This window comes from Homalodisca vitripennis, chromosome 2 (genome assembly GCF_021130785.1).
Source record: "Homalodisca vitripennis isolate AUS2020 chromosome 2, UT_GWSS_2.1, whole genome shotgun sequence".
NCBI classification, from domain to species: Eukaryota; Metazoa; Arthropoda; class Insecta; order Hemiptera; family Cicadellidae; genus Homalodisca; species Homalodisca vitripennis.
This window is the reverse complement of record NC_060208.1, coordinates 165,135,605-165,163,318: the sequence shown is the minus strand read 5'-3', so window position 1 is coordinate 165,163,318 and position 27,714 is coordinate 165,135,605. Positions and strand designations below refer to the sequence as shown.

General features: G+C 32.3%; 2 protein-coding genes across 5 annotated transcripts in view; one reads left to right on the top strand and one right to left on the bottom strand.

Moving 5' to 3' along the window:
- The window catches only part of LOC124354990 (pleckstrin homology domain-containing family J member 1-like), a 30,440-nt gene extending 28,060 nt beyond the window's left edge, over nucleotides 1-2,380 (bottom strand). For 3 of the 4 annotated variants that reach the window (XM_046805839.1, XM_046805838.1, XM_046805841.1), the window contains exon 1: nucleotides 2,114-2,379. In XM_046805839.1, coding sequence (XP_046661795.1) covers nucleotides 2,114-2,225 — 112 coding nt within the window. In that variant the 5' untranslated portion in view covers nucleotides 2,226-2,379. Of the gene's footprint in view, nucleotides 1-2,113 lie in introns of all 4 variants that reach the window. The other variant, XM_046805842.1, reaches the window with a different exon arrangement.
- A 4,524-nt stretch (nucleotides 2,381-6,904) lies between these two features.
- The window catches only part of LOC124355889 (A disintegrin and metalloproteinase with thrombospondin motifs adt-1-like), a 35,539-nt gene continuing 14,729 nt past the window's right edge, over nucleotides 6,905-27,714 (top strand). Inside the window, 8 exon segments of the mRNA XM_046807043.1 lie at nucleotides 6,905-6,980; nucleotides 18,104-18,246; nucleotides 19,102-19,273; nucleotides 21,644-21,797; nucleotides 23,114-23,190; nucleotides 23,895-24,035; nucleotides 27,051-27,262; nucleotides 27,348-27,397. Coding sequence (XP_046662999.1) covers nucleotides 6,906-6,980; nucleotides 18,104-18,246; nucleotides 19,102-19,273; nucleotides 21,644-21,797; nucleotides 23,114-23,190; nucleotides 23,895-24,035; nucleotides 27,051-27,262; nucleotides 27,348-27,397 — 1,024 coding nt within the window. The 5' untranslated portion in view covers nucleotide 6,905.

The following is a 27,714-nucleotide window of genomic DNA, read 5'->3' as shown; positions in this document are numbered from 1 at the left end:
GTGAGTCAGTGGTTTAGATGGTGCAGCTGCATCCCATCTTGCTAGCTAGAGACAATGATCAGACCTACAAGAACATCTATTTTTTGATAAGAACTGTCTGGAAGGATTTTTCTTATTCATCACAAGCCGTGGGGCAGCACCTTACTAATACTAGATTTGTAACCATCCAATTTGCCTGCAGCTATTCTTAATCATTAGTCTACAAGTCTTCTCCAAGAAAATATAAAAAGTGTATACAATAAAACCCCAGTTAACCAAAATAAAGGGAACGGTCAAAGCAGATAAGCGATGTTTCAGCCAACTAAATTACATCTACATATTATAACCTCTTTAGAATGAGTGTGCAAGAGAAATTACGTACAAATTATTTCTTAAGGCTGCAGTAAAATAGGAGGCCACCACAACAATCAAATCAACTATCAATTATTATAAATATCTAAACTACCAAATATATAAAAAACATTTGACTTATAACTATTCATAATTAATATTTGCTAGCAGCTGTTTTTATTTTACAAAAAAAAAAAAAAAAAAAAACAATATTGTTCAATATAGTCTTAAAAGTCTAAAATGTAAATCAGTTTAACATTTCTAAATTAATTAAAACAAGGTAAAAGGGCCGCAAATACAGTGCTGATGTATATGTCTTGTTTGTATTACAAGGTGTCAGACACATTTATCTTTCAAAATTTTAAAAAAAGAAACTAAATGTTACATTGTCTTGTTTTTTACATTTTATAAATATACATGGCCTAGATAGTTGTTTTATTCATCACTAAATTATTACTTTTTTATAGATTTTAAAGATATAGGCCTAGCCATAACAACAACCAAACTATGCTATACTGAAATTTGTAATTTGTAATACCCATAACGTAATTGGTTTCAGTATTTGTAATAAGGATTCATTAAAATTGATAATTATGAGTATCGATGACTTGATTGTTGTAGTGGCTGCTTATACTGAAGCCTGGTATTTGAGTGGCCGCAAGTACAATAGCTATTTACGTGTGTTATTTGTGTCACAGGCTGTCAGACACGTTTATCCATGTTAGGCATACACTGTTTTATTTGATACATTTTTAAAATAAAATAGTCATATAGCCTATACAGTATAGTGTTTCATTCGTCATTAAATTATTACTTTTTCATATATTAACATCACAGCTTAACTATGCTGTAATTTTAAATATGTAGCCTGTAATGTGATTTGGTTCGACATTTAGGGTTCAGTAGTTTAGATAATCATGAATATCAATGATTTGATTGTGATGGTCACTCCTTATTGAACTGCAGCCGCTTTAATTTTCCAGATACTATTTACTTGATTTGTTGTTGTTTTGTATTGGTTGTTGTAGGCTATATTTTAATTGTCTTGTCTTTAAATAATAATCTAATAAGATAGTCTAGCTCACAGGTTTTTGTATTAACAAGAATATTTTTAGGGTACGGTACAATAAGCGGACCCGGTTTTTTATATCGAAAAATGTAATCATCGATACTAATATTCGCATCTCAAATCCTAGACTATCAATCGATATAAAAGTATCTATAGTCCTCAATAACAATCATATACAGTTGTTTCTTTCCCACAAATTTCACATAATGGGTTTTTCGGTACGAGTCCAACATGTTGAAGCAACGAAAAACATGTCTTATCATCTTTCAAAGCAATGCAATTGTTTTTTTATAATTGACTGTCATTTTGAATAATCAAATGTTACTTATGTACAATTGAAATATTACCGTATATGTATTATTTGAAAGTGTTTACAGCTTTTGATACAGATTATTTAAGTTAACTGCTCAAAATAATTCATTAGTATCGATTGATTATATCGATGGTTATGAGTAATATCATTTGCCAATTTCAATATAAAAAACCGGGTCTGCTTATCGTACCATACCCTATTTTTAATAAATTCTTATTTAGAGTTAACTTATTTTTAAGCTCAACTTATTGGGTGAATCTGGGCCTAATAATAAATTAGAGACATTTTAGGTTAAGTTATCAAGACTACCTACAAATAATGTTAGCTATCTAAGAGTAGTCTTTAAGTTATATATTTCATTTTTTAAACATTTTATTCTACAATTATTGCATTTGGCATACCTGATCCACTCTGACTAAAATTTCCACTTGGTGTTTTCCTGTAATTCAGACGCCCTTCCAAGTCTGCATTTGATGAGCTAAGTGTTGCGAGTTCACTGTCGTTAAAACGCATTATATTCTTTTACTTCAAACTAATGTGCAATTAGAAAAGCGTACAAGAAACTAAACACGTCGAACACATTCTACTTTTACTTGTACAGTAAATTAATTAGCCACTTCAAACATGGTTGTCACTAAGAGTGAGGTTATCAGTACTATTATACTACAGTAAAGACGTTACATTTGCATAACAACACAATCAGCTGTTTTTAGTTGGACATTATTGAAGTTCCAGTCCAGTGCCACTTTCATAACACATCAACGCACAACCTGATAAGGGGGTAAAATGACACGTGTATTAGAATATTACAGAAGAATATTGAACAGCCGTATCGTGTGATAAAAGTACTATGGTTGATTTAGAATACAAGCAGCATTTTAAATTTGATTTTTTTTTGTTTTACTTATTCTCATTATAAAACAGATATAGTAGAAAATAAAAAAATTGTTTTGTTAAACATCATAGTCATGTTTATATATCACACTTCTTTATAATTTTTTGAGTAATTTGCTACAATTATATTTAATTAGACATAAAATATAATTTCTTAAAATTATAATCACTAAAGTTTAGTATAGTTACTAAAGTACAAGTTTTATTGCTCGGCCTTATCAATTTCTGTTACTTGATTATTAATTGAGTCTGTGTCTGAGCGCAATCGTGGTGTAGAAGTCCATGATATTATAGGTCTTACAGCAGAAAGTGAATAGTGTATCAAAGCAAGGCTTAGTGTACATAAAGGGTTATGCGCTACATCGGCAATCGGAGGTGTTCTGAAAGCGCCTGGTCCTGGAATAGGATAAATTATTCCATACAAAACTCCAAAAACTGGCCTCTGAACGGAAATTGCGATATATGTAAGTGAAAGAATCAAAGCCAAACGAAGAGAGTTGGGTTTGGGTTGTTCACACTGGAATAACACTAAGATTACTGTTACAGTCCCTACTAATAACAAAACGACAGGAAGAGCTAACCTAAAAACTCCAATAAGAAAAGCCGCTCTTTTTGCTAAATAGCAAATGTTGTATTGAGGCCGTGGCGTGACCACTTCAGCGAAAATAAAATCTGGTACACTTAACGATACTGCAACCAACCATACGGTCAATAAAGGGATTTTTAATGAGTTTTTGTCGTTTCCGGTGGCAGAAGAAAAATTTATAACAATTAAAATATAAACTGTCGCCGTTCCTAGAATCACTTCGATCCCTAAAAACACAGGGCAACACTCTCGTGGGAAGATCCAAATGCCGGCGACGTCCGATAGGAGAAGAATCTCGTATGGCGCTAGAAACAGGAGAGAGGCAATATCGGTGAGACAAAGGTGGAGAACGGCGGGTAATATCCTTTTCTTGGCGATGCACACGGCGATTATTCCGTTGGTAACAGTTCCTCCTAATACAATTATTCCAATGTATGTCCACAGAAACCAGTTGGGTAGAAGAGGGCTAGATATTGTTGGTTCCAAACCGTCAAGAAAAACAAACTTCTCTGAAGTTTTGCTAAAATTTAGAGTCATTTTGTTGTGTTCACTAAGAAAAAGTAAAACGGAGCCAAATAACTTCTACTGTCTCAATTTTATAAAAATGTAATTCAATGGTTTGATTAAAAACAACATTTAATTTTACTTAAAATGTTTACTCTCTGAAAACACTAATCGAACTTGTTTATCAACACTATAAATTATTGCACTCACTTTTTATGCTACAAAGATTATAAATTTATCTAACATCAGATGTACAAGTGGAATATCCGGCATCTAACGACGAACTGAGAGTCGCGCCCGCTATGACTGAGAACCGGAGGTGGAGGCGCACAAAAAGCACAGTTCACATGTGTTATCCACAGTTCGAGGTCATCTGCCTATCGCGCTGTCCCGGTCGGCAAACATCGACTCTCTCCCACTGACATGGGGTAGGGGCTGGAATCCATCGCTATTTCCACCAGTTCACTGACTCTGCGAATAAACCCATCCATACATCGCTAAACATTGAATCGATACCGGCCTGCGACCACCTGGGCGGCCCTTTGTTGCCGCAAACAATGTTATTCCATTTGGTGTAAATGGGCTGACAGTTCATTTCATTGCGTTTTAACTTTCTGTCTAATGCACCCGCATCGTCGCGCCGGCTAACTTCAGGAAATGAACATTTTAATGAGGAAGCCTTTATAATAGTACAAACATTACATGTACCTCTTTCTTGTTAATTTGAGTTATTGCTTGTTGAAACTTAGATCAATTTTGTAAAATGTCATGTAGGCTATGTACCTACTTTAATCTCTTTTAATTAAGGAGCGAAAAATATGTTCACCTGCTATTAAAATATTTACTCCTTACAATAACAATCTTATAGAAAAAACACAAAAAAGCCTTATTTGAAAAATGTTTAAATTTAAACATTTTACATTATAAAGTTACTATTTCAAACCAGTAACACAAAGGTTAAACATAGTTTAGTTCAATAAATGAGCTCACCGTATGAGGATTTTTATTCATAGTTTTATTTTTATTTTTACAAATAGTTTTAAAATCATGTGATTAGGATAAGGGGCTTGTTTAACCATTGGAAGGGAATTGTTGAAGTTTAATAATTCAATTTGCCTCGGACGGTAAAATTATAAATAACTTGGTAAAATATAGTTTCGGAGTTTTGACTTGTAACAGAACTCATAAAAAGTAGTATCCTTAAGTGCTTTATGATTATTTCTATTTTGTATTTTGTTTCTTTTCCAGATTTATATTTTCACGTTTATAGCGCCAATTGAAACATTTGGTCTATCCAGGGTTTCAGCACAATATCGCAATACGTCAGTATTGTCATACAATACAGCTGTACTGCCCAATATACGACAATGACTGACAGCTCCTATTATCATGTGATAATGATAGGTTTACCTCACACCTGGTACCAGTCAATGACTGACAGGTGTTGGCTATTGTCCATTAATTACCCATTACCAAAGAATAATTACTTAACTAAGCATCCATAGTAATTAAACACTTGTTCTAGCTTTTATCAAAACAATATTGTGCATTTTTCATGTATTTTTATATTTTGGTTCACCTCTTTTTAACCAGCTTTACCCAGAGTATTCCGCTAGGATCCCCAGCAATAATAGTTTTATTGCGCGTCCATGAATTTGTTTCACGTTGTATTACTAAGCCAGTTTTTCGTTTTCTGATTCATTTTCACACATTACTACTATTACTCTCATCGCTGGAGATATTATGAATTGTTAATATTTGTTATTAAAAACTCTTAATGATAAATGTTTGGGTCTGGAGTTCTCTGTAGTATTGTTATTGTCTAGAATCAACTGGTTCTGATAAAGGTGAATGAATTAATAGCGCAATATAATTGCTAGGGAAACCACGCTATATACGGTTTATCAAGGACTACGAACTCATCGGACTTCTATGGTTGTCCAAATTACCTAAACACCACTTGCGTAGCCAAAGGGGGTTTATGGATTTTACAAATTATGGGTTCTTATACGGTGGTTCCAAAATATAATCGAGGAGAAAAACGTTTCAAAATAGAAGAAATAACATAGTCGCTGATATTTACCTTCATTAAGTTTTACAATATAGAAACGCGACGTTTCAGCAACTATCATCTGCTCTCTTCTTCAGGTGTACATTATAAACCATTATTTTTAAACATTTAAACAAAATAAACGATTTAAAACGTTGTGCAGTGAAGAACACACCTTGTCAACGTTGATAGCCATAAAAATTACACTTTATAAACATACCTGAACAAAGTCTGGAATAGTACATACGAGATAAAACGACACGACAAAGATGTACCACTGAAGAAGAATGCAGATGCCAGTCTACGAAACTTCGTGTTTATGTATTGTTGTTAAACAGTGTCCGTATATCCGTACTATGCCACAAGTGCCAGCCATTGTTAGAATACAACAGTTTTATTTTACATATAAATTTCTTAATTTATTCTTGTTTAATACTTATCTACTGAACTGATAGTTGTCAGATGAGTATATTCGACAAAATATTAATGAATAATTCTTACTATAAAAGCTTTGAAGGGAATAGCGGTTATTTTTTTAATAGTTAATAATTTCATACTATATTATGAATAATTATTCATTAAAATCTCCTACATTTTAATCGCGTTGTATATTAATCGCGTTACTACGTCATATCGTGATGGTGTCCTCTGTGTATAGGCTGTGTCTACAATATACACGTATTTTCATTTTATCCGAATTGAATGTTGCTGTGTTAAATATTTTACGATTTAAAGCTGTTTGAATAATAAAAAGCAATATTGAAAATTACTTTCAAACGGCGTTTTTGTATTTAATTAAATGTGACACATTTGGGTTAACACAGTTTCCTCATTTTTTGATGCTGCAATAAATTGAATTGTGGTGTCTTGAAATATTATAATTGTTTACGTTTTATTCTATAATTAGGAACTTTGGAGGAAGGAAATAGAAAAGACATACATTGTACTCTTTCGACAAGAATCCTTGTAGGAGTTGCAGTTATACTTATAAACCCTTTGTGTTGAAGTAAGTTGTTTTATACTGACTGACTATACAGTACAATACAATGAACACGAGTTTCAAGTGTGTCTACAGCAACATCGGTTAGGGCAGGTGACTGCAGTAGGCCTACAGGGTATATATGGGGGCACTATCATCCATAATGACAGTGCAGCAAGGATGAGGGCTGGTGTCCAGTGGGTGTGCTGGAGTCTACTCTTGATGTTGGTCATGGGGTGCTGTGGCCACTTCCAGGTAAAATAACTTGTGACTTTATAAGTTAGTTCTATTTGTGTAAAACACATGAAAAACCGGTTAGAAAGTCGGTACCCTAGCCTACATCTAATATTAATTACGGTTAATTAATCAATATACGTAACTCTTTAACTAGTATTAGTAATTATACATTTACGATGTTTTACTATACGGATTGTAATATTACAAAAGTACACAACACAGATGTTGAATTACAAACAAGTTATGTAATTCATCTATAACAACACGAGGGTAGAAGCTGAGCAGAGAAGCGAATCCAAGCGTTACATGGCCAATCACCGGAGTGCTGTAGGTTTGAAATAAGTTGGTACAGTATTTCGAGTCACCCGATGTTCAGGATATTTAACAACATAAAGACTTTTTTGTCAATCAAAGCCGTATTTCTTCTATCTAACACGAATCCACAAGGCCATAAGTAATGGCTAACGTTATATTTTCAATAGTTCAGGACTCGATAACTAATTTACATTGGATGAGCACACAACCTAGTCTTTTGTGAATAGATTATTTCCCCTAAGCGAAGATTCGTGGCGGTCGAATTAAGAGGTACCAGAATGAAAATATAAAACCAAAACCTTTATTTATTTTTCATAGCTTAAAACAACCACCAGATTTGAAAATTAAAGTTAGACAGAGTAAGTTAACTCTAAAAAGACCAAGTGTAGAGAGTAGTAACTTTACGAGTAAACTACGATTGTACTAATAATATATTATGGTAACTATTACTCGTATAAAATCAACGATTTAAGTCTCTTGGTCTGATAAAACTAGTATTTACGTATCTGATTTTAAGTGTATCCAGCGCAGAAACATCTGTTAAAAATCTTTTTCATCAGCTCATATCGTCGTCATATATCAAGGAAAGGTATATCCTCCCCTACTCTTGATTTCGACCTGGACCAAAATTCGCGGCTGACGATTGATTTCTTATAAAAAAATTCCTCTATTGATTTCACGAATATCGTTTTCTTACACAATATAAGTTGTATCTCAGCTTCTGGACTATAGTACAAGATGTTTTACTCAGGCTATTGAATTCGACCAGCTTATCTAAGTATTACCTAACTACAATCTGCTTATTACCGCTTAGTGGCGTAATGTAGATTATTACATGACTGGTGGAATCGGATAATTCGACTGTGGGATTGGGCAAAAATGTTTACTTATTCAATAGTAGACCAGGCAAGCGTAGGCTAATAGTTTATCGATATATAAGGCCGTACAGCAGACTAGTTAGGAGACAATGTTATACAATTTCGTTGTATTCTTCCCATTGGGACGATTATGAGCGTGAGTTTATCATGTAATTACAAAATATACCAAAGTCTACTTCCCGGATCAATCGGCACGACATACATTTTACTACATAAAAACAACACAAAATGGTTGGAATACCATTTAAAAGATCTAAAAAGAACAAAATATGATACCAACAACAATCAATATAAATACTCAAATTGATGTTCCTGTCAACGAATATTGTATAATTCGTTGGTTCCTGTACATTGTTTGTTGTAGCAAATCAGCTGGGAGAGGGATATATTTTCCGTTACATACGTAGGTCAGTTGTTTACAAACATCGGACAAAAGTGAGCTCTATTAGACAATTAATTATCTACGCACAGTACAATGGAATTTGCATTAAATTTAATTACATTACAACCAATAAGGTTAGTCTTGTACTGTTTGATTTCTTAAATCGAGTTTTACGTACGAGATAAGTAATTCGATCAGGGATCTTAAAAGAGCTGATACATTATCTTCATCATATCAAATAAAAATGCAATATGTTTTCTACCAAATACGCGTACATAATTAAACCTTTATCGATTACTTCTTTATACTGGGAATTCCCTCTAAGAATACCAACAGTTTACCCTGTTTTCTTGTTTCATGGATTTTCTACCGTTTATGGTCATTAATTATGATGAATCATTACAGCATTCAGGCCAATCAATCTTTTACATGCTAATAATCAAAATAACACAAAACACAATAACTCCAATAATCACCCAAATACAAAAAAGACCTAATTTAGATATCCACAACTATCTTTTATAATACTTCAATATTGCATGAAATATAAAATACTTAGATAATACCAGACATATTAGTACGAAACAAATATAGCTATAAATAATTAAATATAGCTAATACCACGCATTGTCACATATTTGATTTCTATTCGATTAAGCAGCCCGTGTAATAAATAATATAAACATTTCTTTAAATATCAAATAATGTTCTTGTACAGCTATTTAGACAGTCAACTCAAAACTATTGTATAGGCTTCACAGAATCTAACGGGAGCAAATGGGCACAAATAACTTAAAATAACTGGACACTTTGGTGTATTATATCACAGGGAGACACAGGATTTTACAACAAATTGCAGTTTATGTGGCTAATCGTAAACTTGTAAATACAGCTTTTTTACTGTAAGAATTTTAAATGCTTCTGGATCCATGTATGATTCAAAACTGTACAGAGTGAAACACGAGACAAAAGATTATGAGCTAATGTCACAAATGTGTTTTTTTTTCGAGTAAGCACGATTCTAAAATAAACTGACAAACCACACTGGACAATGTGAGGAATAATATAATTATACTCCAGATTTAATAACGGGAAAGAATGAAGGACGGACAATAACTTTTTTTTAAGGAATCAAGGAAAAATATTAAAAATTGAGAACATGGAGCAATATGAGAGATAAAGACACATATTGCTACAAATTCGATTTTGATTCGACTATATATGTAACAAATAATAGTACTAACTATCAAAAACATTTCCTAAAAATCTATTGACAAACATGGAGCGGACAATTGATACTGAGGGACAAGAGGTAGATTGATTAAAGTTTGTTATTGAGTATGGAAGGTTTGAAATGGTAACAGGATTTCGGACATTTACCATCGCTATATGTTACAACGTTCGAGGATTGGAATCTATCCTCTTCGTCATGTGGGGGTGGTATTAATACATACATGTTGAGAAATGTAAATATAGGCTATTTGTTTTTAAAAATAACCCCTTTAATACATTACTTAAATGTATTTGTTTTTCTCTGAATGGGTGTCTTGCTATCCATTTTAGTTGAGCTACATGAAACTCGAGGGAATGAATTTTCAAGACACATTGTATTATAAATATTCTTTTTTTTAATTTTTATACTATAGTTGTGTTAATTTTAGCGTCTCCATTTTGTACTTATACATTATTTCTTGACGAGTGCTTTGAATTGTTGAAAATAAGGAAAAATATACTAGTTTAATTGAACCATTTAATTTATAACACTAACACTAATATTATATACAATTTAATCTAACATACAAATAGAGATTATTTTATTCAACAACTAATTTTTCATGTTTTTTTTAATATTGTTCATTAATTTATTCATAGTTTTGAAACAATACATTTAAGACTTATTGTTTTGCTTATTTTCTGTAAAATAGCTGTAAATAAAAAATAACAGATTTTTAATAGCTCGAATTCATAGTTAATAGTTTGGTCAGGACTTGGGAATGCATCGGGCCAAATAATGTATGTGAACATAGGCGTACCCGGGGGGGGGGGAGGGAGATTGTAACCCTCCCACCACTATTGATACAAATATTCAAGGTAAGTTTTTACTTGTGTTAAACTGAAAGTATACTCGTATTAATACAAAAGACATTTTTTATTATTCCATATTTAATTTATTTCCCAAGCGCTTTCGCCGGTTAAGGCATCATCAGTTAGATATTGTTTACAGAAAAAAATATTTGTATAATATAGAAAAAACATATGATAAAATAGAATAAAATTTCAAACTAATTTTATTGTAAAGGCCAACAACTAATAAATTATAAAAGAATTATGTAGAAAAATATGATTTGCAATTCGTAATTTTGGAATGGATTTCTTCTTCTTTTACTAATGGTTTAAGTAATATAATAGAAAGTGTACTCGTAGTCAAACAATGTATTATAGTTCAGCATTTTTAATTTGTATTGATATTTTTGTATGACAGCTGACATGTAGTAAAATAAGCTTCGTAATTGTTCGGAATGACGAGTCCGTCTCCGACCCGTGGGGTTTGACAAATATAATACAGACCTCACATCCCGCGCTTCGGGCGAGAGAGAGAGAGAGAGCAAGTACCAGTCACCTCTTTGAACGGCTAATCTATAATTAGTCTTAACGTAGTTCTCATCGCTTTCGTTGTTTAGTTAGTTTAACTTTTTCTAGTCACGTATTAGTGACTTTTGTTATTAATTGAATACCGATTCTGGTAGTAGGCTACTTTTAGTAAAATCAAAATTCTTAAAAGTGATTAAATTTTACTTGCATTTATTATTACACTTCACCGGTATTGTTTCAACCCAAATTGTGTAAGACGTATACAAAATCAGATATTTATCAAAAGGTGTAATGTAGTATAAAATACTACACACAGAAAGATAAAATAATGAACTTTCAAGTTTTTGGCGGTGTACTTCTAATATATCTGAGGTTATGGAATATCCTATTTAATTTATTTTATAACATATTTTAATCAAATGTTTAAAAAAAATGTAAGTCCACAATCAAAGTAAATAAATATCGTGGTAATTTAAATAATATCTGATTTGAAGTTTGTAATATTTTAATGTTTTATTGCACACTAGACCATGTTTTGTTTACACCAATTTCAGGAATAAAGTATAAATAAATAATAATAATAACAATATCGAATTTGTGATAGTTCTCTAGAATGCCCGCAAAGGGTTGTCAACACGAATAATTAAGGGTTGCCCTGGCGTGGTCAAAATTTACTCTAGTAATAAGTTTTGTGTTCAAATATTTTTAATTTGTATTAACTATTAATTGTGATGGGCCATTAATATGTAAAATATAAGAATCTTGAATTTCTCCTCGGTTAATTTCTAATTTTATGATTAAATAATTTTGGTCATAAAAAATAAGTGATTTATTTTTCAACATCTCTTTCATTGAATACATTATTCAAATTTCTATGTTGCAATGTTTCTCGATACTTTTTATACTAAAATATTATCAGTTTTATTTTTTATTTTCAGTGTACTTGCTTCTAAGAAATTGCTAAATAAAAGACTAATTTGCTATGTGAAAATATATTAACAAAAATGTTCTCTGTATCGTGCCTTCTCTGTCAGATCTCATGTTGATGCCTGTAATAGTTCGTCTAAAATTGTAACCAAAAGAATCACTAATATGGCCATAGAGCCTTTTTTATCACTATTATCATGACATTAAAATCGCCAAAACAAAATAGATTTATTTTTCGTCGATTTATATTAGTGTACGTTCATTAATTATTACCATGATTATTAACAGATAACTATAATGTGTTTCTGTCACAATATTTGTCTATGAAAATCAAAAATTACACAACCAAAGTAACGAAATATCGTGTTTTGTAAATAATATTTTGTAATAATATGAATTTGAAATTCATATTTTGTATTTGTCTACATTTGTTCATCGACGAGCGTCTGCTGCGTCTACGTGCAAAGCACGTATTTAGTTGACGTCAACTACTCAGCTGCGGCAAAAAACACAATTATTAATTTCATGTCTCAAAATTTATGTAGTTGTATACGCAGTAAATATTATATCCTATGTATGTCAATTTGTATCAAAATATTTTTTATCATGGTTGACTTGGTTTGAAATTAAAAGACATTTAAATGTAAAGTACACATTATTTAAGTAATACAAATACACGCCCATATTTTCGCGTAAAATATATGTATGTATCCTGGAATCCCATATTAAAATTTTCAAACTCTAGGTAAAAGGTCGTGGATGTGTCTTTTAGTTAAGATATAGCAATTTTTTCCGAGCCATTTTCTTGAAATTCTTTTGTGTTATTGGGCGGTATCGAAAAGAAGAAAGTTTTCGCTTATATTATAGCAGTTATTGTTGAGCATAAAATAATAATAATAATAATAATGCTCTCAGACTGCGGTAAAATATACCAATTTTAATATTATTAACATTTAACATATAACGGATGTGTGTGTGGTGGGTAGGGGGGATTGCTCCAGTACCCCAGGTTGACTGGGAAGTACGAATAATATCTTTGAGATTGATTGAGAACATCTTTGAGTACGCCTATGATTAAGAATGAATTTTAAGAATATTTATTCGAATGCCTTTCAAAGTTTTCTAATAGGTATTTGAATTACAAAATGAATTCGAAAATCCCATCGACTAATTTCAAGTCAACTTTTTCAAGGTCCAGAATATTCTCGGTCCGGATATGAACTCACACCCGGATAAACGGGCGAGTGGCATGTCAATGTGCCGGAACCAGAAGAGATGAGTCATATAAACAACACATTTCTATTGGCACACTACAGAATGTCACTATACTTTATGTCAGTGAACAAGTTCTTCTTGATCATTTCTAAGCCAACCTGGAAATTATACTTCTTCAGCTCTGTGTACTTTAAAATCTCCACCGTATTTACTGTTATAAAGGTGTCTTTCTAATGTGTCCTGATTTAAAAATCCTAATAACAAATTGCTAAGAGTGGTACCATTTAAAGGAAAAAGTGTACCCCCTTAATCAAAATGTGAACATAATTTTTACAGGATATTATTTTATATTTAACAAGCAACGGAATTTTGTATCAATTCCTATTTTTGTATAACTAATATTGGATAGGAAAGTAAATTAACACACATACACATAAGAACTCATTAAACATTAATATATAACAGTAGACAGCTGATATAATTGTAATATAATCTATATATATATATAAATGAAACTGTTCGTGTGTAACAGCATCACTCACAAACGGCTGGACGGATTCGCCTAATTCTTTTTTTTAATTTGTTCGTCTTGATCTGTAGAAGGTTATAGGATACTTTTTATCCCTTTCCCGATTCAGGATTCCGCCCCACTGGTTACAGAAATACCCGTAAGAAATGCATTGCAGCAAACATATGTTATTAAGTGAAAGAGTCTTTTCAAATTTTTAATCAGCTGTTCTTTGTAAACATATATAATGCGACAAAAAATATATTTATATATAAATTTCTTTACACTTATAGTTTTAAAGCATAGAGTAAGCTTAAGAGAAACGACAAATTTTGTTTAAACTGTTTCTGCAATCATAATATATAAAAATGAATGTTTGTGTGTTTGTCCTTTATAGACTCAGAAACTATTGGACCGATCACTATGAAAATTTGTATTTTTCTATGTAGAAGGTTTATACGCAATGCCCATTGATGTAACTAACCACCAGGCTGTACTGCAAGATATAAAAGTTATCAAAGCGCCTGCACATTATAAACTGCAATTACAACACAGTAGTTACGTATATTAAAATATCCAAACACTATTTGAAGGCAAAGAAATATACGGGCAAAGCTTAAGAGACGCGTGCGAAGCCGCGGGAAACAGCTAGTTATAATATATAACTGAGTAATCGTTCTAAATGTTTTCTTCAAACATTAAGTACAGGCGGGTTTTTACAGACCTCCACCTTGGTAAATATTGAGGTAACAACCGGAAAGAGTTAACTCCAATGCGCTTCTCAGTTGTTTTAACTTAACTCATTCGTTATCTGTTAAAGTGGATTTCGTCAGTTCATGTCACTCTGCAGCAGTGAAAAGAGGGTTCGAAATGCCCTGGGGTATCGTTATAACCCCGTGCCAGTGTATATATTTTGTTGATGCTAGAACTCCTCCATGTAATTAATTATCATTATAAAGTGACAGTTTTAATATTGTTATTTTCTTTACAGTTTACAGTTTTGATAATGGATTCAGAATAGAAAATATTATGGAATAAAGTTAACAAATTTCTTATTGAGTGTATGAATCATAGAGTTGAGGACCATATCAGTGCTTCTGACCACGACACTAATTCTACTACAGATAGCAACGAGGAAGGAAATTGAATTTGCAATAGTAAACCATAGGCAGGTTGCTTGCCTTTTCTCATATTCCGAAACATATCCGGTCGTCTGCAAAGAAGATTGCATAAGTTCCTTTGGAGGAAGGAACATCAACAGAGCAAATGTGAAAAAAGGAAGTTAAATGCTTAGTTTGCCCAAGGAAACCAAGTGATTTTGTGTGAAATGTAGTAAACCAACAAGGATAAAGCACACAGGCCCGTGCTGGGTACGTCGAAAGGGCGGGGGACAGGGGTGGTGAGGGCGCCAACCAACTGGGACACCGGGTGGTCTGGGGGGTATGGAAAACCCCCCAGGTTGGCGGGAGGTCCGGGGGTCCCTCCCGAGAATTTTTGAAAAAAATAAACACCTAAAAAACGTGTTTTTAAGCTACATCAAGCACATTTTTTCTTCAAGCAGTAACGAAGAAAATTTACACCTTAGCAAAGACCTGTTCATTGTAAAAATATTACAAATAATGCACACAAATCAAAGATATAAAAAATTTAATAAACCACTTAAATCTGCGTTTTTTACCTTATTTGACACTTACAAATTGTAATGAACGAACATTGCTTATTTTTGTGCATTATCAATTTAAAAAATAAGAATGAAATCAATAAATTTGAACGTATATACCTCGAAAAAGGAAAAAGAAATAAATGGTAGTTAGTTGCAAACACTTCGAACTAATTAAGTTGTTTATGTTTTCAAGCATCTCCTCTTTCCTACCCTCCCCCAACACGACTGCGTTATAGAATCGCCCACTGCCACTGCGCAAATGTGTAGACCCGCTCAGTCAGCAATTCGGCAAGGCTTACATGTTACATTTTAAACAACATTTTAACTCATTTTTACTCAAACGAGTTTCCATCGTTTGTATTATAGTGTCTACAACACAGTTATAGACAGTTATCCTGAAAGAAGTATCTTCAGGAGAAGAGGCAACACTTTCATCATTACATTTTTCACCGGCCATTTTTTTACTTTCCTTGACCTTGACTTTTTGAATGTAGTTTCCATCATCAAATCTTTCAGATCCTCAAATTCTGAGGACGCCTCGATCTTCTCACTGAATTTCCTAACGAATGTGTGTGCTGCTTCTAGAGTTTCATAAAAGCTATTTCGCAGGTCTTTCAGTCTTTCAGTTGCTGACTCTATTAAGTTGCTGACACGTCCCCCTGTCCCCCCGGGCCAGCACGGGCCTGAAAGCACATGAAAACTGTTTTGGAGAGTGCTTGAAACCCGATGCTGAATCAGAATGAGGACTAATTCAGTCTTACATTTACTGCATAAGTAATTAATTAATAAATATTCCCCGGTAATTCTGCATACGTTTTATATTTTGCCCTTAATTAAAAGCAGTAAATTAAACAAATGTATATTAAAAGCAAATGTGTGTTATGTTTTTTTAAACAACGAAGACATATCTAAAGTTTCCAAAAGATAGGCAACTTTTATGCAAAATAAGAAATGTGCTACAGTAAACAACAATGTATTAAATGTTAATTTACATTTTTAGAACACTAAATATTTAATATGGCTTCATATTTATTTTAGGGACCAATTTATTAAAAATTGTACCTTTTTATACAGGCTTTGGCTAGAATTGGAAAGAATATAGATAAAAAATATAAAAATCTGTGAAATACTTTAAACAGTGATGTAATAATTTAATACAACCTACATTATAATTAAACCATATTAATATTTAGCAAAGTATTTTGGTTATTTTATTAAAAATGTACTAAAATGGGGGATTGGTAGACACACTAATGGTGCCACAAATATCCATGCAAGTACTTAAGAGTTAAGTAAAGTGTCACGGGATCTAAGATATACGCAAAATTTAAGCTTGATAAAGTAATGAAAAGTTGTTCAATTTAAGCAATGTTGTTGCTTTATGACGATATACATACAGAGAGAGTTTGCAAGCTAATAGTAGGAACTGAAAAAATAGATGCTAAATTTACTACCTTTTTTGTACATTCGTTTGAATTAAATGTTGTTGTATTCACTTAGGGGTATTGGCAAATTTATATTTCATTGTTTAAGTCAGAAAATGCATCCTTTGTAAAATACCGATGAATAAACAAACTATCTCAAAACCGGCGATTTTATTTAGGAGGGCCGATTTTGGTTTAAGGCCTTTTTGCCCGTCTTCTTGAATTGGCCACTAGCTTGAATTGAAAATGCGCTATCTCTAATTGAGATCGAAAGTCCGAAATCTTGGACCGTGCGACAATCGTCCATCCCAATTTGACTTAATTTACGATTTTTGCAATTCCATGGGATTCATCTGCTCCTATTCTGGGATGTGTGCGCTCAAGTTACCCATTTGCATCGTTTCAAGTCACTCGTAGGGAAGGTTTCCCAGAAAAAATTCGTTTTGCTATCTCCTTCCTTCTTTATGCTCCATTCAAGGACGTAGCCTAGCTCAACAAAGAAACGGGTCAAAAACTTTTTAAGGAACAAAATGGGGCTTTACTCTCTGTCCATAACGGGAATATATCAGTTGTTTGGACCTCCCCTCCCCAAAATTTGTTCCTGGCTACGTTCTTGGCTCAGTTGTACATGGGTCCATTTTTGAACCTACCCTTTGATCCCAATATGCTTTTGACGCGTTGGTAATTGATCGGAAAACCTCAGAAATTAAATTCTTTCAAGTATTTTCTTTTTAAGTCTTTTAGAGATCTTTAAATACGATTGCCACTTACCTGAAAAATACTTGCTCCTTATTTGGGAATCTCGTGGGCAAAGCACTTCTGTACATACGATCTGGAGTCATTCCAAGGATATGTCCAGAGGAATTAGTCTAGTACCCCCAGTGTAGACCTACTTTTTTGGCCTTATACCAGTTGTCCCCAGGGTAGACCATCTCCACTCCAGTTACAGACTGGTGCTGCTTGTATTATAGGTCCCTAAAGTACTGGTTCCATTCACTGTTTTGTGTTACTGTGATATCTCGTTCAACTTAAGTCTCCATATTGCATTTTGGTGTTTTCTAGCATTCAGATCCACCATCTTGAATTTCGAAATAGTACGCATTCTCACCACCGAACTGGCGTCGGGAAATAGTTATTTATATAACCTTAGGGTTTCAAATACGTATGATACTGTTTCTGCATCTTTTGCGGTATAGGCTGATCTTTTGACAAGTTGAAAATACCAATGTTTTTTAAGGATATCCATAAACGGATGACAGAGGAAGAGCTGGACCACCTGTTCGGGTGCCGACCGGAAGAGGAAGTACCAGACTATGAGATAGTCCCCTTGCCATCGAACAACCCCCGCTTACAGCACTTCAACTTCACAGTGTTCGGCAAGTGAGTAATACTATCAAATTATTTGACTGGCAATAACCAGTGTTACTTGCTATCTAAAAACATCAATGTGCATATATAAATTTTGCAAGAAACCGTGTCTCTTAGTTTTGTATTCGTTGCTGACCAATATACAATAAAACTTCTGGCTTGTTAACACCTTGTGCCTATTATTTGATAATAACAAGAATAAAGCTAATTTAAAGGCAAGGTTTATAAAGAAATCATCTCTGATTGTGTGATTATCTTGTAAAGACTTTAAAGTCAAAAATATTACATTACTGACTATAATTGTACTCATATAATTAATGTTATTCTGGAAACAGTCAATAATAGATCAATAACAGAAACTATGTAATTCTAACAACCGGTCTTTGGTATAACACAGGGTGGAAAGAAATGGGTCCAAAAGCGTTGGAGAGGTGTCACGCCAATTCAAAAACCCTGCATTTTTAGTTTATTAACTAACAAACTTCGAGCATAATATTTTGAAATTCAGTTTATAATTAGTCTGAGTAAAAAATACAGATTTGAAAATAAATTTTAAAAAGTGTGTTATTAAAGTATTATGTATTCCCAGAAAACAGAATATTGCTGATAATCCAACAGTGAGAGGTAGTTTTGTAATTATTCAGTCATATTGCATTTTGTTACAATAATATTTTACACGTACTTAGATTTATACAAACTCTCGTCTAGTTTTCCCAGGCCACACACAATGGTCAATGCAATATTCAAATCTTTAGTGATATTGTCCGACCTCTCTGCGGACAGCCAACTTCAGTGATCAGCTGATGTAAAACAAACACTGATACATATTAAAGCCTTACGAGTATTATAGTCAATGTGTTTTTACAGGCCAATAAGCCTAGATTTGAAGCCTAATGAGCTATTGGTATCTCGACTTCAAGTGATTGTGACTGATGAGGGGAGTTCCATGCAACTTGGTACACCTGTTACCAACTGTCACTACATCTCCAGTGCTGACAACATTGCTGCTGCCTTCAGCTCCTGCAACCCGCATGGATTGGTATGAGCATTGCCGCGGTTTTGCGCAGTTAAAAAACGCCATAGTTGAAATTTAAATGGCATATTACATGGAGAGTTTTATTTTTATAGTAAAAGAGAGTTGAGCAGTTACCCTATTCGAATGTTATTTCGTAAGAGTTATTTGTAACACATATTAAAAATATATAACATTTAAATTATTGTGTTCCTTATCTGATAACACTACAATATAAGTGATGAATAGTTCCTGTTTCTTTATTGGTCCTTAAATTTACAAATTATTCAAGCTCATAAATTTAGTAAAAATGTTTCTGGTTTATTATGTATTAGTGTTAGTTATATATTAGTTTCTTATTTACCTTAGTGTTGGAAACTTCTGCTGAGACTATAATTTTATTTTATAAGCCCCCTAAAGTAATTTTTTAAATCCTTCCAGCTTACAAAACTTCTTTCTAAGCCTAAATTAAACTATGAAGGCAATTCAAGGAGTAATACCACCAAATGTAACCTTTGCGTTCCCTGTAACAAGCCAAGGTGAGATATTTTTAAGATGTCAAACAATTTCCTAATTTTTTTAAGTAATAAAACTGAAAAAGAATATCCAATTAAAGGCAACATTGATTGCACCATAAAACGTAATTTATCAACTACGGTAACCTGTTAATTCTGTCCCAAAGACTGACTATGTTGGCAATACAATTACTCCATTAAAAGTAAGAATGCCCAATCGTCGGTTTGACGTTGTTCATAAAAATTATGAGAGCTCATTATCTGCACATGCGATTTAATGCAATCAAATTAACTATACAGTTCCTTCAACATAAAAGGAATTTACCATTTAGAGCCAAACCAGTATCAATACTAATCATAGTAATTTAAGAAATATTGAAATCTTCATTAATTAATTCCTAAACAAGGCAACGAGATGATGAAACGTAAGATAATTCTCTTATCCTTCTTTTAAATAAAATTTTATTTTTATGTTACAATTTACAAATATTCTAAACATAGCTGATTGGAAATGTGTTGTTTGTGCTATTTATTTGTTACAATTAATTATTGTTTTGTTATATTATTGCTGGTTTGAGTTATGTTCGTTTTGTTAAAAATATCAAACAAAAAAAGCTTCAAAACTATTCCAAAATGTATTGTTAAAATATATAAAATAAGTCTATTAAAATAAACAGTAAATATCTTCTTCATTTTTTCTTAAAGAAATGTTTTCTTAAACAATTACATGAAATTCAAAAAGCCAATTTCAAAAACTCGTTCAAATTCAACTAAATTCTTTCAAAAAGCTTATAGTTATTTCATATTGCAAATCAATTGTATTAAAAACATATTTAAATCATAATTATTATTATAAATAGGCAAATGCGTGGTATACAAATGAAGCGTAATAAAATTGTCTTTACTGCAATCAAGATATTTTGAAGACAAATTATAATAGACATTATAACTCTGATAAACATCGTTGTCTTCAAATACTTAAGAAAAGGAGGCCGCCATGCTACTCTTTTTTAATTTCTTTTGGACCTTATTATATACTTAACAGTTGAATGGAACGTCTACTACGGTCAAAAAGGGACTACTTCCGGCCATATACTTTATTTCCAGTCTAAGATATTTTCGGTGCCCGTAGTCTGTTGAAATACACATTCATTTGTATAAAATTTCACCTTTCTAGTGAAACGGGAAGTTGAAAAACAAAAGTAGTTCTTCTAGAGGATGCAATCCTATTCAAACCCTATAGGTAGGCTGATCTTCAAAAATCGTTACTTTGCGTTTGAGTAGGTGACGTGTATTTCAAATTCCATTTTTAAGGCCATTAGGAAGTTAAAACCCTAAAATGTAGTTCTTCTAGAGGTTACAATCCCATTTAAACCTCTACGAGTAGTTGATATTCATGAAAATCTTTTCATTTTAATAGAGATGATAGGGGCATATGTGAGTATAATCTAAAAGTTATAGGCCATCGGGAAGTTAGAGCCCAAAAATATAGTTCTTCTAGAGGTTTCAACCCCATTTCAACCCTATGGATGTTTCATCTTTATGAAAATACTTTAGTTTATCAATTTTAGGTAAGCATGAGGCATAAGTGAGCCAAATTTTAACTTTCTGATATGACAAGTTGGAGAATTATTGATGAATAAGTGAGTGAAGGCTTTGTCTCTTTTCATACAGATATGAAGTTATTCTTGTAGCTCAGTTTCATATGAAAACTATAAATGAAGCCTTACTTGGCTTACATATTGATTAATTCTAGATATTGAACTAGAAAAATAATTTTGTTTACCATTACAACAAATCTCATTATGATCTTACCAAATTTACAATAGATTAAAATATTATATATTTTATAAAGTAATGAAGTAATACCTTTACATTTTAGAATGGATGGATATTCCTGGAGGATGATACTCTAGAAGTGCGCCCACTCACACCTAGATTACACTCACTTCTTAATCATCGTCCTGAGAGTCCTCTAATACCTTATCTGGTCAAGCGAACACCTCTCATCAACATGCACTTCTCTGATGAACTGTGTGAGTACTATTGGCGCAGTATAAAAACCTGACTGTAATATACAAGTTTCTGTCAGGTTTTTGAGTGATTTTATTAAAAGAAGTTCTTCTTTTGGTTAAGAATGTTGGGCAAATCTTGGGCGTAATGAGCTCCTTGAAATTCTGAAAAGTCTTGCAATAGTATAAAACCAAAAGGAATCGGATAGCCCGTAGGAATTCCAATCGTTAGATTTTGCTAATTCCGGACTAAAAGCAAAAAACAATTATATATATAAGGGAGAGACCAAGGGCCCGTGGGAGTAGGCAGAGTAAGGCTAATGAGAGTACAGGTCTCTTCTTAAAAAAACACAACAAAAACGACACTGTTCGTTTTAAAATCTTCAACAGATTATATACGTTGTGGGGGTCAAGGAAATAGATTATATTAGTTTCCATCAGCTTTACCTATTTTAACTTTCCAACCCGATCTTGTGACCTAGTAGTTAATACATCATTTAGCCAATTGTCTAATGAGAAACACAATCTGAGCCATAAACTTCGAATAGGAAATAGACTCTCTGCGTAAGTGATTATAGATGCTTCAAATGCAAGGAATGGTATTGCAAGGAATTTTGCTGGGAAACAAATATATTAATTTCTCTGAGAGATTTGGGTTTTGAGTTTTGGATGCAAAAATATTTGAAAATTACACACACATATACACACTCACACACACTTATAAATAATTATTGGAAGCATTTTTTCCCTAATAAGGAATAGGAATTCTTGTGATAAAAGGATATGTTAGCCTCATAAAGTACTTTAACTTCTTATTCTAGTCTTCTTTTCTTCACCACATGAACTTTTATAGTTTGTTGGATCTAGGAGAATGCTTCTAACATTGCAGAGCTAACAAGCCGCTATCTAAAGTATTCACCTGTACACTTCTTAAGTGTAAATATTGACCAGTAAAAACAAAATAAGTAAATGACACATATTTTTAAGAAATTTACTTCTCGTATGCTACTAAATATTTTTACTGTAAGGTATTACAATATTTATCACATTAGATACTTGTACATCAACATTGATGTTAGTACATACACCTCTTAGTGAAAATATATAAACAGCTATATAAACTATATATATAGCTATATTATACAGCTATATAAACAGTACAACTTTTGTACTTGAGGAAACCTTTTGGATAACATAGGCTAACTTTTACAAGTATGTATTTAAGTCTATATAGTCATTGTTCTAAAAAATTAAAATCTATTTTGCACATAATTTGGAATAGTTTTATATAATTATTTAAGAATGATAATCAACATGAAATTTTATTTTTTAATAAATAGATTTACCTGAGGATGTTGTAATGGAAGAAACTGAGGACGATTCAATGGACAATGGAAATGTATCAGGATTTATGCTTGTAAGTATATAATAAATATCTTAAGTATACACTTTTAATCAAATTCCATAGTTAAATCCTTTTGAAGGTATGGACAAGGTAGGCCTTTTTTATCTACATCTATGTGGATGTATCAAGATATACATATAAGGCGTATCTACATATAGTTTGAACTTAAATTAAACCAATTATTGTTTTATTTCTGAAAATAAATATATTTATCAAATTTGTTGGTGAAACTTATTATTTATACATAACATTGAAATAGTATGTACTAACTAAAGCAAATCATAATTGGTAGTTCCCAAGTACAAACATAATATGGATATGAACCTACATGGGCAAGATGCCTGTGCGCCCTACGTGTGTGTACTGAGCTCACCATGATTAAAATAATGTACCTACTTTATGACATTTAAATATTAAACACTTTCAACAGATCGTTTTTTTATATTTGAATGTTAATCTAAATTAAATTAATATTATTTTAATCATAGCAAATTCCTTTCTATTATTTTATTCACGTAGTTTCCATTAGAAAAAGAGCACTAAAGATTTGTGCCTAAATAATGCAGGTTATAAAACACAAAGTTTCATTTTAATTCCTGAAAAATTATGTTACCAATTATGCTAAGTATAAACCTCATAACGTATAATACAATGTTTCTGAAGTTGTGACAAAACTAAGCAATTATTACGTTGTATATATTTTGCTCTGTTTCAAGGACCGTTCTACAAGATCTGGTAAGAAGCCCGTCGTGGAGGTGGCGCTCTTTTTTGACGAAGCAGGCTACAAGATATTTTCTCCCTACTTGCAGAACGACGAAAAACAATTAAGGGACATGCTGCTAGCATATCTTAATGGGGTATGTAGTAGCATATCTAAAAATTACATTGATGTTCACATTAATCACATTATATTTGTATAGATATAACTAACATCGTAATAATACTGGTATTATAGATGTGCGACAAACAAGCGCCGTTGTTTGTTTGTTTTGCTTTCAAAACTATTCAACCGATTGGGCTGAAGTTTTGCATGGACATTCTTAGGATTCCTGGTATAAATAAAGGCCTACTCTTATTTCGAAACTCCCTACAGGCTACGCCCGACTGGTCTCTAAAATAGCGAAAATCCCATCTTGGTCTCTGGAGTTGTGAAATATTGATTTAAAGAGCCTATTAAAGTAATCAACAGCTCTATGTAAACATTGTTTTATGACAGCAGAACCATGTGTTTAATTAATTAAAAAACTATTTTCTGTTTGTTTACATTTATATTGTGAAAGCATATATAGAGTAAGCTTGAAAGTAACAACACTTCTTTTCCAACCTTTATGCAACTGCTGTTGAGGACAGCGCAAGAAAATATCAAAATAAGAAAATTTAAAGTTGTAATAAAAATATACTGTTAAATGTAGATTTGTAGCAAGTATTAAGTAGCCTATTAGATATAAAATATATATTTGATATCTAAGTTTTACCATAAATTTAAAGTCTATTATAAATCCCATCTTAGTTGTCTTTTGTCAGAAGTAGCCACAAGTATATATATATATATTCTTGATTGTGGCATCAAGGTAAACTCAACATTGGCGTCGAAAATATAATTCACTCGAACCAGAAGTGCTCAAACGCATACAAAACCTACGAAAGTAACTGATGGTTAGGTAGAAAACATCAATAATGTCTTTATAAGATTAAAAAAAAAACATCTTATTCTCAATGTTCAGAGTTCATAACCCAATATATGAATTCTGTAAAATTAGTGCCTTAGGACAATGAATCAAGCAATGATGAACATCCTGCTGTGTGGTTACAGTGGATTCCTGTCGTTCATTGTAATGTATTACGCAAAGCACTATGAAGACCATATGGACCGTGTCTGTTCTCTGTTGCTGAGGACCTCCATCATACTTGTTCCGACTTCGTGTCAGATGCTATACATTACTAGTAGCGACTGACACACTTGAACATTTAATATGCCACATGTGTACAAGTCTGGGTGTTTACTGTATCCCATTGGAACTGAACAGCATTGATAAGATTGACTTTTCTTAAATATACCGCATTTATATTTATATAACCAAAAGTTATGACTTTTACCTTAATATTGACAGTTCCAAGTATCTGTTTGATCACTACACCTATTGAGTTTTTATTACGAAATAAATTTAGTCTCATTTTAAATTATATGTAGTAATTTTATTGGCATGGTAGTACTCCAAAACAGGCAATCAATTTTATAAAGCATTTATTTTCATCGATCTTTCAGACCCTCTGTTTTTCTGATTTAATTCTAGTTCTACGTTATAGCTCTCTTTCTGTAAAGGCTCTCAATTTGTCAAAGATAATTAACTAACCCTTGTCTGAAGCGAATCAGTGGGAACTAACATTTGTAGTTTGATTGCATTTATTGTTAGTGTCTAATAGGTTAAATACAACCGCAGAAATATGTCAAAATTACATACAATTTCGTAGGGCATTTTAATACATTTTCAAATAACTAAACGTATTTTGAAATGGTTAATATAGGTCTTTTTGAGAATGTTTAATAACTTTTATCTGAATTAACAACTTAATAACTTTTAATAATTAGTAATACACATGTTAATATTAAAGCTTAATATTATTTACGTGTGTTTTACTGTTTTTTAAGTCATCTTGCCAATAGTATTTACAGATTTAGTTTTCTAGAGGTAATGGCTGAAAGAATCAATGGAAAACGGATTTAGAATATATGATTTCCTAGATGTTTGTCAGTATAATGTTATAATCGTTGAGGTTAAGTCCATACAATATACAGCGGTTTAGAATTATTGGTTTCTTAAAAGTGCGTTGTAAATGAAATAAAACAGTAGTTTGTAATGGTAATAAATCCTTAAAAGATATTGTGATAAATTATAATGGCGATTGAGTAAATGAATTGCAACAAAAAGTAATTGCAGAAATTCCGTTAGTTTTATTAGTCATTATCGACCATGAGCATGTTTAATGAATTTACGAAATAAGTGTATGTAAATGTATGTATGTATATAAAATGTATGTATGCAATAAAAGGAGTTGGACAGTACTAACATACAGTGCTTTGTTCAAGCAGGATTTGAACCTGTCCTATCTGTAACCCAAAGTCTAACGCAGTACCGAGTTCCTGGTAACCAAGCCAGGGGGTTAACTGATGCAGTTTTAATAAATTCTAATAATATCTTACGAAGTGTGTATAAAATTACGAAGAAAATACCAGGCCTTCTGGATGTGCAGGGAGCATACCCCTGAGTCGCAACGTTGTTTTTCATGGTTCTACCGGCCATTGTTATTTTGAGTAATAATAGTACGGGACTTGAATGTGCCTTTTTGTTGCAGCTGTGTTAATAAGCTGGATATTTTACTGTATAAACAAAAAGTTTTAATCAATACTGAGTTTTTCTGTCAATTAAAATATTATACTGCACACCTCCTTGTTACCCACATTCTTCCATAGCTTATTCTGTTTAGCTTAGTTAATTTTAGACTTAAACTGAACCTTCATTTTGTATGACACAAAGTAAGCTTATATTTGTTGATACCACATGCTTACCAGATCTTGCAGAAAAGATATGGAAATGTTCTGTTTTTAGTGTAGTACACAAAATAGCTATGATAATTTTACCATTATAACTTTTTGAATGCTCATTAAAAGATTTCTTTTTCATTAAAATCGTTTCTATTTCACCGATATTCTTTCCGATGCAAGAATGAAACACTTATTATTTTGTATGCTTTAAATATTTTATAAAATTAGATACTGAGTATGTATATGCATATTTCCTGTTAGAAACCATCATCTATGAATACATCGGTTTATAGATCAAAATAGCATAACTTATTACTGAGTGATGCAGGTGCAAGCTCTATACCACCATCCCAGTGTTGGTCAACCTGTGGACATAGCTCTGGTGCGTCTGGAGATATTCAAGAGCCAGCCCCAAGACCTACCTCACTACGGTGGGGAGAGGAGTGGATTGCTGGACTCCTTCTGTGCCTATAATGCCAAGCACAATCCGCCAGGCGATCAGAATCCGGAACACTGGGACATGGGTCTGTATGTTTCTGGGTGAGTATATCAATGTAAACTGAAATAGACTGAAGATAATATTAAATAAGAAAATTCTTACTTCATTGCTCTGTGTTTGTTTCAGTCTTGATTTCTACGCAATCGAAGGAGGTCGGAGAAGTGATGTCACAATGGGTGAGTTTTTACAGAATTTGATGTTCATAAATGGACTATACACATTGTGATGTATAATACTGAAAAGAGAAATAAGATTACTACCTACAAGTTACCATTTTATATAAGTTCTGAAACACATACCAGAACAAAAATTGATAAGTAGGTACTTAAGTAGTCTAAAATGTGGATGTTGTTCATGCACATTTCATCAAAGGTAAAAAAGTTCAAAGGTTGGAATTGAAATATTTCTGATTAAGGCTTTAGGATTCTTGGATGAATATGTGCTGTTGTGTTAGACATACAAAAAAATTATATAGAGAGAGAACATTAAATTG